Source organism: Leuresthes tenuis, unplaced genomic scaffold, assembly GCF_036924035.1.
Source record: "Leuresthes tenuis unplaced genomic scaffold, fLeuTen1.0.hap1 SCAF_9, whole genome shotgun sequence".
NCBI classification, from domain to species: Eukaryota; Metazoa; Chordata; class Actinopteri; order Atheriniformes; family Atherinopsidae; genus Leuresthes; species Leuresthes tenuis.
The window spans coordinates 7,439,472-7,452,243 of record NW_027325363.1 but is presented as its reverse complement, the minus strand read 5'-3'; the positions used below and the strand labels follow the sequence as shown (position 1 = coordinate 7,452,243).

Here is a 12,772-nt window from a genome sequence, read left to right as displayed (position 1 = left end):
TACTAATCCCTTACCTGCAAACTAATCCTATGCTAATCCAGAACAAATGCAAAGCTAAATTTGCAGACATAAATGTAATCTCAATCCCTGTATTTCTTCTCAGCGCTAATCCAGCTTTGTGGGGTGGGACTGCACTCACAGTGGACCTCCAGGACCTCAGTTGTCACGTCAGGTTTTGACAGAGATACATGCTCCACACTGCAGGTGTAGGCGACACCATTATCCCGTTTGTCCACCTGGAACTGGAGGCTACTTTTTACTGTGGATGACTTTCCTGTAGCGTTGACCTCTTTTGTGCCTGCAGAGTGTCAGAAAACAAATCAGGGTGAAACGTGCTCGTGAATTATTAATGTTCTTTGGGAGTAGTTTTGAGTGAAGATTTTATGTTTTTGGGTTTATTTAGGTAAACAAGCAAAACATTTTCTGTAAAAATAATGTAAAAAAAATTAAATATTATTTAAAGATATTATTTTTCCTCTTTTGAGGAAGAGAATCTTTTGCCTTTGAAAGTCAAGTCAAAGTACGGCAAATAGTGCAGGGAGAGCGGTGTGAGAGTTGACTCGGTTGGCTGGGTGTGTTTGCTCCTTCAGGACCATCTCTCAAACAAACAGACATACTCTCTTCCAGCAGAGTGGGATGGATTTTCTTAGCTGTTGTCATGCTTTTCCTTTCCTCCCTTTTTAAATTCTTTTTCTTAGATTGTACCAAAATATTCACCCTTAACAGCTCCACATGATTTGCATTTTTTTTCCTGGTCTTTTATGTCGGTAAATCTATAAATGCATCTTAACTCATAATTGGATTTTCTTTGCATCTTTCTGCCACCCTCCAGTCAGCACCTAATTTGGTATTGCCTCTTTTCTCCAGAAAAAGCAATACAAGGCTATTGGATCCTAACAAGACATTACCCAACCATGACCCCTCAAGGACTTATTTGTAGATGGTATCCTTCTCACCTCAACCCCTTTACATCCTGCTCACATTACATCCTCTCCCTCTTCTTCCCTTTGGACTCTCTGCCATCCAATGCGACCCTGAATCAATCAATATATACCTATGTACTCATTCCACTCCTCCACAAACACACAGATGCACACAGCTCAAAAAATCTCTCAGTGTATTAAATACTAAAAGCTATTTGCAATGAAAACCAGATCACCCATATCATTCTTATTTAGGCTGTTCTGCTTCATTTGTCCCTTCCTACTATTTCTCTTTGATTTTGTCACGTACAAGTAGATTACTATAATATTAGACGATTAGAAACCCTATTACCACTATTGCTGCAATAACTTCAGAACTGCTTTTGCGGTATATCCTCTGACACCCTAAAAGAGTAAGTTTTTCATTTTCTTTAAAGTAACATAACTTCATGAAGATCAAAGTCAGCGGTGTGGGAGGGAGCAGGGCTTTGCCACTGCTCGTACCACCTATTATTTAGGGTCAGAATGTTCTCTGATAACGGAAGATGTTGTGGCAATCTCAGACATAGTGGTGTCGGACAGAGATTGGGTTTTGGCCACGTTCGCACAGAATGTTATCAGGAAGTATAAGAGGATCTCACAAACTGTTGTAGTTGGACATTCTGTGTATGCTGCCATGTAATTTTTCTATGTTGTTCCTGCTAATAAATTCCCCATAAGATGCTGCAAAGATGAGTCCAGCTACTCTTGTCTCCACAGCACAATTATTTGTCTTGTAAACTACAACTGATACATTTGTTAATTTGACTGTAGACATTTCTGATTATATTTCAATTTGCAAATGCTTTCCACCCTGGAACAGACTTATGATTTACAGTTTCTGCTGACACAAGCACACACATTTGGAAATGTAGTAACAGTAACAAGCAATAGCAATAAAACCACACATCTCACATATCACTTGCATCATTTGAGGAAACGACAAAGTCACAGGTCTTGTGTATGATAATCAAATGTCTTGAATTTTGCCCCAAAGTGCAAAGAGGGAGTAGAAAGCCTCTGTGGCATTAAACACAAATCTCTCCTGCATTTCCTTTCATTTGTCAAGCTCCCTGCAGCATTGGAGCAGAAACAGAGAAGCTGTCAGCCTGTTTCAAGCGGCTTCTAGCACAGCCAGAGAGCGTGCAGTGCCAGCTTTTAGAGGAGTGGGAATGTACCCAGGTGCATCTGCTTTGAACTAGTCCCCCAAGAGGCCGGCAGTTCTACCGTCAGGCAACTGGGGGCACCTCAGTAACCACCACTTCAGCTTCTGTTTTAACAGAGGTGCCTAAGGACTGGATTTGATCGCTTTTAAGATGTCCGGGCATTGTAAAGATACTAGAACTCACACTGGTATACCATGGAATACTTAAATACCAGCTTCCCCTCAGATGAATTACTGTTTTATGTTTATTAGGTTATTGGGTCAAGCTAAAGGAATACATCTATATCAATTTAGCGCATATTTCATATTTCACAAAGGCATCAGAAGCATTATCTATGGGTAATATTTCCCCTCACAATAATTTCAGATAATAGCTCCACAAAAAAAAAAAACAGAACCCTCTGCTCACCACAGATTGCAATTGACTGCCTGTTAGTCAGTAGTAAGAGCTTTAAATGTTTAACCAAAAAAGAAAAAACAAACATTTTCTGTTCTTTCTTACATCCCATGATCTCATTTCTCACCTCATTAGCCATTAAAATGCCTTTAAGAATGAATCCGTTCATCAGGAAAAACTGTTTTGCTTAATTTGGCAGTTGTTATAGTCTTTAATTTGACACTGGAAATTGTTTATCCATAATGACCAGTCGAGCACATTTATTATTTTAGTGAGGCACAGAAGCATCAGGAGGATGCTCTGCTGGTAAATTTGTGCTGGCTTCCTGTTGAGATGGCAAAAATGAAACAGGTGGTCTAAGTTAGTGCAGTGTTAGTACTGTATACTGTATGTTCAAGCATCAAGACCTAATCCACTGACAGGTATTTCTTTTAATAATAATTTAATCATCAAATGCTTTCGAACGATAGCTGTCAGGTCACTGAATGAACCATCTGTTTATCGTCTATCACTGGCTAGCCTCGGCCACATTTGATTGGTGCACCTTTTGGTAAAAAAAAGCTCTGAAGCCATTTGGGAGTAGAATGAAAGCATCTTTCCTCGGTTATGTTCTTTGCCCTTCCTTTAATGGCTATACCCATTACCACAAGAAGACATATAAAAGGCACATTTGTTCACATGTCAATAATGTTTCTAAAGTCATAATAAGGGCCCAGAATTTGTGAGATGATAAACTTTTTCTGTTGTTCAAGCGAGGCGAAGCTAACCTGTAACCATTGACTAAACGGTTCTTATCTCAATCCTTAACCATGTTTTTTGTCAGTGGCTAAAGCTAACTGCATATTTTCATGCCTAACCCTAAACAACTGAGATTGTAAGTAGAAAAGTTGTTGGACAATAAATGAAACTTGGTTCTCTTGTGTGACAGTCAGTGACGTAGCACAGCTGTCCACCTCAGACCTACCTCCTGATAAGCATTTTAGAACGTGTAATAGTTGTGCCATTTTAGACATAGAATGTGGAATGTAAGCAAGTTATGATTAGCAAAGGAGCCTTGAATGAAGATTTTAGCATGCAAGACAGTTTGAAGTAATGCAGAAAGTTGACATGTTGCGATTTTGAAAGGTGGACGTATGCATATGAAGAGTTTTCAGCCCAGACTTTATTCTAATTATACAAGTTTTGCTTGTATTTTAAAATTGCAATGTTTTTTGCTCGGAACCAAACTTACTCTTTCTCATTTCTGGTGTGCAACTGCTCTGTTATTGAAATAATACTCTCCAGTTCTGATAAAAACCAATGCTATAATCATCTACTCTAATATCTATGGATGGCAAAAGTACTGATGAAACTCTCCCATAATGGCCAGCATGGGGTGCTGATTGGTTCACACAACCTGGAGCTCTAAAGATGGATTCTGCCTTGTAATATGAATAGACGATGAGATGGCCCAAATTTGCCCGTTTGAAAATTAGAATGTATTAAAAAACATGTTGTGGTCAGTAATGAAAATATCACTAAGCTATACAGCTGCCTAATGACGAGCCAAAATGAATATTATTTTAACTTACAAAGATGAAATGTACAGTCTAAATAAACAGTTATCTTATTGAAAATGGTAGATCATGATGAATAATGCTTATATCAATGTTTTTTTAGATATTTATTTGTACATTTGTGTGCTCAGATGGTTGTTTTTATACAAGGTACAGTCTGGGATCAGCTGGTCCTAACATAGTAGTCTGTTTTGTCATACTATGTACAAACCATGAGCCTAAAAACGAGACTGTCTGTGCTTTGCTCGCCTTGTTGCTACAAAAAGGAGGCTAGACTGCTCCAAAACAGAGTAACCCAGATTTATCATCCAAAATAGATTAGACATTTAGATTTAAATGTCTTCATATCTTGCCTACCTCTGAATATAAGTGCAAAATGCATTTTTATGTCTCTGTGAGAGGAAAGTTTGGCAGTGGTTGGATTTTTCTTCAATAGTTTGAAGCATTGCTGTCAGTCAGTTACACGACTAATTTGTGTGTCTCTATACCCTATAAACAAATTATTTGACATAAGATGACAGTTGAATTTGCAGGTTTGTAATGCTGTGTGCTTCTAATATAAATTGTTGGAAAAACAATTCATCAGAGCATGAAATAAATATGACATGTTTTTGTGATTACACCTGCTACCGTCTTGCAGCTTTATACACTGGTTCCCCCAGTGGGGATAGCTTTGACTGACAGCAGACACTGGTGGCAATGATCTTCCACAGAAGAACCAATGGCATAATATACTGCTCCCAGCACATACTCGCTATAGAAAGCTTTAAAGAGTCACCTACAAAAGACTTGGATCCTGAACACAGATTGACATGTAAATTAAATTTTTAAGTCAAGCCCTCCAGTCTCTGCAATGTTCTTTATCTCTCTTTGACTTGGAGATGCATCGGAAAGGTCTGTTTGCCCAAGCGGCATAATAAAACCCACTGCACCTAAGTAAAACTAATAAAAACACAAAAAATTGTTTGGAGCAGACTTGGGGTTGCTGATCTTTCTTAGAGATTCGGTGTTCATGCATCACATGTGTATGCCAACATCAGATAAAAATGTAGGGAAACATGCTCAGGTTTTAAGATTTAAAGATATATTTTAAAATGCATTGTTAAAAAAGCACAAAAGAGATCATCTCAGTGTCTCTTGAGATGGACAGCAAGTCTGGTTGTGATGCTGTGTGCCAGCTCTCCACTGGCCTTTCTGGGAGCTACGTGCATGTCATTTCAACAAGAAAACTTCATATCTCAGCCCCTCTCCCATCAATCATCATGCCATGTTGGGCAGACATAGACAGAACCACCAAGAAAAAGCTCTCTGGTGCAAATCTTCAATAAAGAGCAACTGTCACAAGGAGCCTCAACAGCAGGCTCCATTACTTTAAAGAGCTCCATGCAGCATACCGCTGTCATCAAGCTGAGGAAAACATTCCAGTGCTATTTCTCAATGTTTTGGTCTTTTTAAAAGCGGAAACAAAATTATGATAAAAGCTTTAGAAATGCAAAGTTAGGAGCTTCAGACAGTTTGGAAAGAGGTAAGAAAATGAAAGCTTTTGAAGCAAACTGTGTGACTACAAAAAAAACTTTAGTTGCTTGTTTATTGGCACCATCAGATATTTTTTCAGTTTGGGTGGGACAAGTGAGCATTTATGTGGGCTCTTCCATCCTCCTTAACAATAATATTCACTGTGGGACAAAAAAATGACGAATGGAACGTCTGTCATCATCACGCAACAGACACTACTTAATTGGGACACACTTGTATTATGTTTTGCAAGCTTGCATGTTTTTATGTTCATATTTTTATGATGAACTTTTACCAAAATACAAATTCTCCACCATGATGAGCATGACATACAGCTTTTGGTTCACTAAATTACAAACATTTGGTTGTTATTTTTCAAATTTTTAATCAAATTTCTTTGTTTGAAGTATTAAAAATTATTATTTTGCTGGAAATTAAAGAAGGAAGCTCTAACTCCCATGTCTAATGTTTATCATAGCACCACCAACGGTGATTATTTACACTTAACTTTGGAGTAAAATCCACTTGAGGCATTCCTGAAAGTTACTGCTTAAAGTGATCAGTCCAACAACGTTTGACAGCTTCTAAGAACAGACAGTGGAACAATGCATGAATATGAGCACAAAGCAATAAAGATCCCCGCTTACCTTGGACCTCCTTATCATTTCGGAACCACCTGATGTTGGCAGCAGGTTTGCTGCCTGATGTGGTGCATGTCAGCGTGATTTCCTCCCCCTCCATGGCCGGCTCTGTAAATCCTGTGATCGCTGGACGTCCTGGAACTCCTGTATTTCGGGAAGATATAAACACAAATAACATATTGGATACATATTTAGCGATAAGCCATAGTTTGACATGAATAATTTTCCTCTGACAGCAAAAGAAAATTACTAATTGACAGAAATTTTCTGACATTTTTTCTGACAAATTCCTATACATCACTGACTGTGAATTTTTTCCAAAAAGTTAACAAATAAACATATGGACTTAATATGGAATGGCTGTTTTATTCCTGTTTGGCTGCAACTTCTGAAACAGGTATTATCCTAAATAAATGAAGAAGATTACATTGTTTTATTTGATTTTTCTCCAATTCCAATTACAAGATGCAGAGGCACTGCTTGCTTGCAACTGTCATGTGTTACCTTGCACTTGCAGACAGTATTAAAACTTGACACATATCTTTTCTTAATAGCTTAACTTGTAAATATGCAGTACTTATGCCGTCAGAATGTAATGAATTAACTAGAAAGTAACAGGAACAAGGACAGAGATATGATCCAACACTGACATGCTCACCTAGAACAGTGAGGAAGGCCTTGGTGGTCTTGACGGGCATGGTGAAGAGCGAGCATGTATATAGGCCCTCGTCTGAGAGGCTGGCATCGCTGATTCTAATGGTGAGCTCCAGTGATGAGGCTCGCACCAGCTCAATTCTGTGATCTCTCAGAGCTATAAGGAATGACAGCACATCAGACAGAATAGAAAAAAGACAGAGCTCACTAATGAGCAAAATTACAATAAAACTGTAATGGCAGCTAACATGTAGAGATACCATGTGCGATTCAGGCGACCTTTCCCACAACAAGCTGAATACGTTGTACTTTCAATTATTTCAAATTCAATAGTTATCAAATGCTGCAAACCCATACTGTGGCTAGTGGTTTGAAACGTTTTAGATATATTTGCATTTTCAGTCTCATTCACAGTCAGTGCGAGTACAGAAGGCATCAGTGAGATGCACTGAGGCGTAGCAGCAGGAGTAAACTTACAGCCCTAGATTACTGTATTTATTTTGGTAATCGCTTACTTTCTAGTCATTGGTTTAAACTTTAACACACTTAGCAACAGGCTGTGCTGGTGACATTTTTTTTTACTCACAGTTGTACCCCACAGCCAACAGTTAAAGAGTAAAAAAGACTAATCAATTTCAAAAGAACTAGGCTATTAGGCTATAGTGCAGATATTGCCTGAGCAATAATTCATTACTGTGTATTCAATATGTATTATGTTTACGGTCAGATCATAACAGGACAATGTTTAAAAGAGATGGTAATGTAACAAAGCTGGAAGTAGAATATCAATACAGTAGAAAATTTATTATTTTCTTTCAGTTTTTTTATGCAATTGTTTCATATTCAACATTAAAACATTCTGTGTATCATTAAAGAATGAGTATAAAAAGAAAACAATACCAATCATTACAAAAAGCAGCTACACCTACGTACAAATTAATAAGTAGTAAGCTTTAGTCTTCTTATGAGAGAAAATCCTTTTCGTGTTTTCTTCCCTCTCGACACCTTCACCACAGTGCATTCAAATGTGAGTGCACTCCTAAAAAAACCTTCAAAATTACATATCTTAACAAAACAAGATCATTTCACACCTGCCATCTCTAATCCATTCTTATATTCAGAATCACCTGCTTCTACGAGTACAAGCAACAAGCCACAGAGGGCAGGAAGGAAAGCGTTCTTCATTGAGTAAATAACACAGTCTTAATCCTCAGTCCCCAGTTCTGGCCAGCTCTCTCCTGGGACCTTTTCTCATCTGAGGTGATTTAAACTCTACTGAGTATGAGTAAGAGTACTACACAGGGAAAATCTGCTGAAATGCAACAGAAAGGGGTGCTGATTAGGACTTAATCATTGTGGTCAGTTTAAAGTGGTGTCATATCAGATGAAGACCGACATTTGATTTTAGTGATAAACGCACACAGCCGACATGTGATACACAATTAAATGAGATTGGCTTAAATGGTTATTAGGTTTTACACAGACATAGGTGATTATCAGCAATGCTGCTCCTCATCTTCAATTACACCGAGTCGTTTGATGATCATTATCACATAATCAAACACTTGTTCAAAAAAGAGGGGGGGGTAAATTAAGACTGATACTCATAGGAATTTTCTTATTAATGACATTTTTGTTTCTTGAAGAATAAAGAGTAGTGCAAATAAAAACAATCTTCAAGCCAGAATTAAAATTTAATAACAAGCAGTGCCACCAGGCAGTCAGCTTATTATGTGCTACGGGGCTTAATACAAACATTTGATAGTCTTACTGTAGCAAACAGCATCCTGAAACAAAGCTGTCTGATGTTCTTTGTAGTTAAGCGTCCTCACTACAGAGCTTGAAAATGCCCAGAGGCTCCAGCAGAAAAGAGCAAAGCCTTTGGTGGATGGATGCATTGGAGAGGTGATGGGGTCTAAGCAAACATCGCGCAGGAACTCAGAAAGATATGAAAGTACGGGCTGGGAGGATCAAAGTCGTGAACAAGATGACACACTATGATTCCCTGACCTATATCCCTCTATCTCTGCAATGCATAGAGGAAAGACGAGACAACAGACCATTTTTTTCTTCCTCTTAACACCCTATTCCTTGAAGCACAAACACCTTTGAGATGCTGATCATGTTTAGTCTCCTGTAGATAAAAGGGATTAGTTGATGAAAAGCTGCTGTCTTTTCATTAAAGTGACAATCTGCCTAAAATCTGCTTGTATTGACAGTAAAATATTTCCAGTTTATTTCAGTTGCAGCGATCAGCCTGAACTGATGTGTTACAATTCATTTAGTGTTCTAAATAAAAATTGAAATACCACTGAAACTTCTCTAGCTACTACAATATAACGCAACCACGTTGTCTCATTGTTATCATCAAAACGGGTATCATTTTGGATAAGCTTTTATGTTTCACCATTACCGATTTTAGAGTACCATGGGGGCATATTTGGGTGTATTTAAACAGAAATACATGTGTTTTGCAACACTGACTTGAAAGTTTACTGGATTATTATACCGGCGTGGTTGTAGGAATTCTTTTGACTTTGCATACATTTCTTTGGTAGAATTTACTGCCATTGGAATCCATTGAGAATAACCTCAAGACTCTGAAATTACCAACTTTAAAAAGGCCTTTTAACAATGTCTGCTGCTCAATAGATGTAGGGTACCATTTTAAATATCAAACAGTGACCCAATACAATACAGACCACTGATCATTTCAAGTGACATTTAAAGTACCAGGTATTCAGCTCATTTACAATAAGTCCTGAACAGCATATTACTATTCAAAATAGAAGTATATCTAAATGTCAGAAGCTGAAATACTGATGTTGATGGACTGAACTCAAAGAGAGGCAGAGAAACAACTTATAGCTGGACAAAACACGGTCTTGACAGTTTTTGTTAGACAGCCAATGGCTTTACAGAGCAAATGGGTCAATGACATATTGATGGAATGAGATATACAAAGGTTTAAATAACCTTAAGACAAGTGTTATCTATTACTCAGACATCACATGGCCTGGAAACCATACTACCAGAATCCAGTCCAGGCAAGAGGCCTAGACTGTGGCAACATCTGTCACAATCAGACCCAAATGCCATGCCTGACAACGCTTTTTTCCAGGTGCTTTAGAAAATCAATGTGATGAAAAGGTTCATTTCCCTCACACCCTAGATAGCTCTGGCACTGTTCATTCTGCTTGGGTGCAAACATAAATCTTCACCTTGACCTTGTGTATGCTACAGCCTTGCAGCATGGCAGCCTAATGCCATTGCAGCAGTACATCTCTTGTGATGGAGGCCTTTCAAAGGCTATCTCAAATCAGTAAAACTGACAATCTAGTTCTCCCTCATGGCAAAGGATACTGTTGCTGTGGTTCTTCGATGCAAAGTAATGCCTGCCTCATTTCCTTTACATACCTTTGCAGCGTCAAACCTGTAAGTGGAAGATCTAACTGTAGTGTGTCAGTCTAAGGTTTTTGCATGAGTGACAATTTTGCTGAAAGTTATCTGAGTGCAGTCAGTCCGAAAATAATTTGAAACTATTATCAAAAATATTTACTTGACAAGGAGTATGATCTTAACAGTCATGAGAAGCATTAACAGTCTGCTCAGATCTGTCCTCAAATAACTGGAAGCAGAGAATCTAGAGATGCAATTATCACATGACATTCACTTTTTCACTCCACTGAGCAGCAGACAGATGTTAACAAATGTTTCTAATCCAAAATGATGAAGTGTATTCTGACGGTCCAGATAGAAAAGGACATTTCCCATCGATCCATTAGTCTTGGAAACAAGCTGATGGCTTTCGAGCTTGGCCAAAATATGTTACTTCTGCAATGTTCCCATTTGGCAATTTTTGCACAGCCTATAGCCACTTTGAGCTAGTCCTGAAATGTGAAAGCACTAGCTGTCCTTCAGTCAGAACACAGAATCCTGGCACGTACCCCCTGCCTGCTCTCCAGCCAGGGGCTCCACTCTTTGCAATTAGAGGGTGTTTGCTGCTGGCTGTGCTCACTCAGTGTGGGTGATTTTGGATGTGCTCCAGGTCTATAGTGGTGCATACGGGGGGCTTTTTCCAACCACACATGTGGCTGCAATTAGGAGAAGGAAAAAGCCTTGTTCCAGAGGACCATTGTCACTGCCTGCATCTAAGAGATCCCACAGAGCAGATGCAACTCAAATTGGACTAATTTTGTGTGCTTGAAGCAGTGAAGGAAAGAAGGAAATCTCACTGAGGTTGATACAAACCGACTTCAAGCAGTGAATAATGAGACTAAATATATTCTTGTTCATTCCTTTCTTAGTCCAAGCTTTATTGTACACTGTGTGATTTTTTTAGTTTGTTTGTCTGTTTGATGAGGTTACGTAATTCTGTTTACAATGCAGTCATACCAGTAGAGTTCTTTTAAGACATACCCATAACAATAACAACGCTGCAAAGATGCCAAACATTATTGGGGTGGGCCTCAGTCTCAAGGAATTTAAATGCAACATATTCTATGTTGACTATGACTATTACAAAGGGATAATATAAATAATACATGAGAGTGCAGTGTGGCATAGAGCTTAGTGAAGTAGATTCTAGAGTACCTCTTCACATTAGCAATAATAGCAGAGTGTATAGTGCCATAATGGTAGATTCACATTTCAGTGGAAGTAAGGAATTACACTTAAAAGCCCATTAGTCCCAGAGGAAAGACATTATCTGTGGCCTTAAGACTCTTTCTACATTTTTTTGCCAGCAAAAACATTTACTGGAAAGTAAACACCATTTAAAAGAATAAACTCATGACGTGTCACCTGCAAAGTCTTTTCCAGACATTTGAAGAAATTGAGAAAAGGCATAATCTGAGAGATGCATTCATCAATAACAATAATAATAATAACAGATAAATCTTCACTTGCTTTCAACAACCTTTAAACATAGTGTATTTACTAGAATGGAGGTTTAAATGCGCTTTCATTGGTGCTCACTCCAGTAATTACATCCTTGCTAATTATCTTTCATTCTCTCAAGCTAATGAATGTTTTAATGCTCACATTAGAGCATTAATTTAGCACATAACAGCATTTTGATTACAACAACCCAATTAAGATCAATTTTGCTGTGTGACCTTTATGAATTAGACTGAATGCCCCAATTAAATGTCATGAATGATGAACCATGAACTTCTGAAAGATGGGACGGAAACTGGATAAAAGTTATATAAAATATGCAACATCATATTTATGCTGTATACATCTTCATATTGCTGCACATGCTGCAGATCAAATTAGCTGTCTGCCACTGACAAGCAACCTGCTGTAGCTTTCCATTAATTTCATTATTCATATTTGCCATATCTGATAAAAGATTCTGTATGCCTCCATGAATGTCATTACCGTTTTCTACAGCCTCACTACTTAGGTTTTATTCTTTTCCCACAGAAGCCAAAAGCGAAATAAATCATAATGAAGACAGCAAAGGACAGCTCTGTTCTCATTTGTCCTGCTCAGTAATAATAATTCATAACAGCGGCAACATATAAAAGGGATAATTCTACAAAAGACATATGGTCTAAATCAATGTTTTCATCATGGCAGCGCACCAGAGTTTCGGTCCCTAGCAGTTTTCACTAATTGGCCTAATGTATGAGGGAAGCATTGGCCTAGCTATTAAGACAATGTATCTGTGTTTTCTCAGGCCTGTGGCAGTAGGCTGTCGGAATCTGATATCTGCTGTAGTGTCGTCTGAATTGTCTAAGGTGGCAACAATCAGCCAAGAATCAAATATACATGTTGAATGGCGGGGGGGCTCATGCCAGTGAGCCAGCTGGCATGATATAAGAAGAGGGCTGTGTTCAGTTTTACACAAACATCTTGAGAGACCAAGCTATATG

At 38.3% G+C, this 12,772-nt stretch overlaps 1 protein-coding gene across 2 annotated transcripts in view; it reads right to left on the bottom strand.

Annotated features, from left to right (window-relative positions):
- The window catches only part of LOC140314069 (cell adhesion molecule 2-like), a 144,557-nt gene that overhangs the window by 10,793 nt on the left and 120,992 nt on the right, over positions 1–12,772 (bottom strand). For both annotated transcript variants that reach the window (XM_072392099.1, XM_072392100.1), the window contains exons 4-6: positions 6,895–7,047; positions 6,243–6,380; positions 140–298 (exon numbers count right to left, since the gene is read on the bottom strand). In XM_072392099.1, the coding sequence (XP_072248200.1) occupies positions 140–298; positions 6,243–6,380; positions 6,895–7,047 (450 nt within the window). The remainder of the gene's footprint in view (positions 1–139; positions 299–6,242; positions 6,381–6,894; positions 7,048–12,772) is intronic.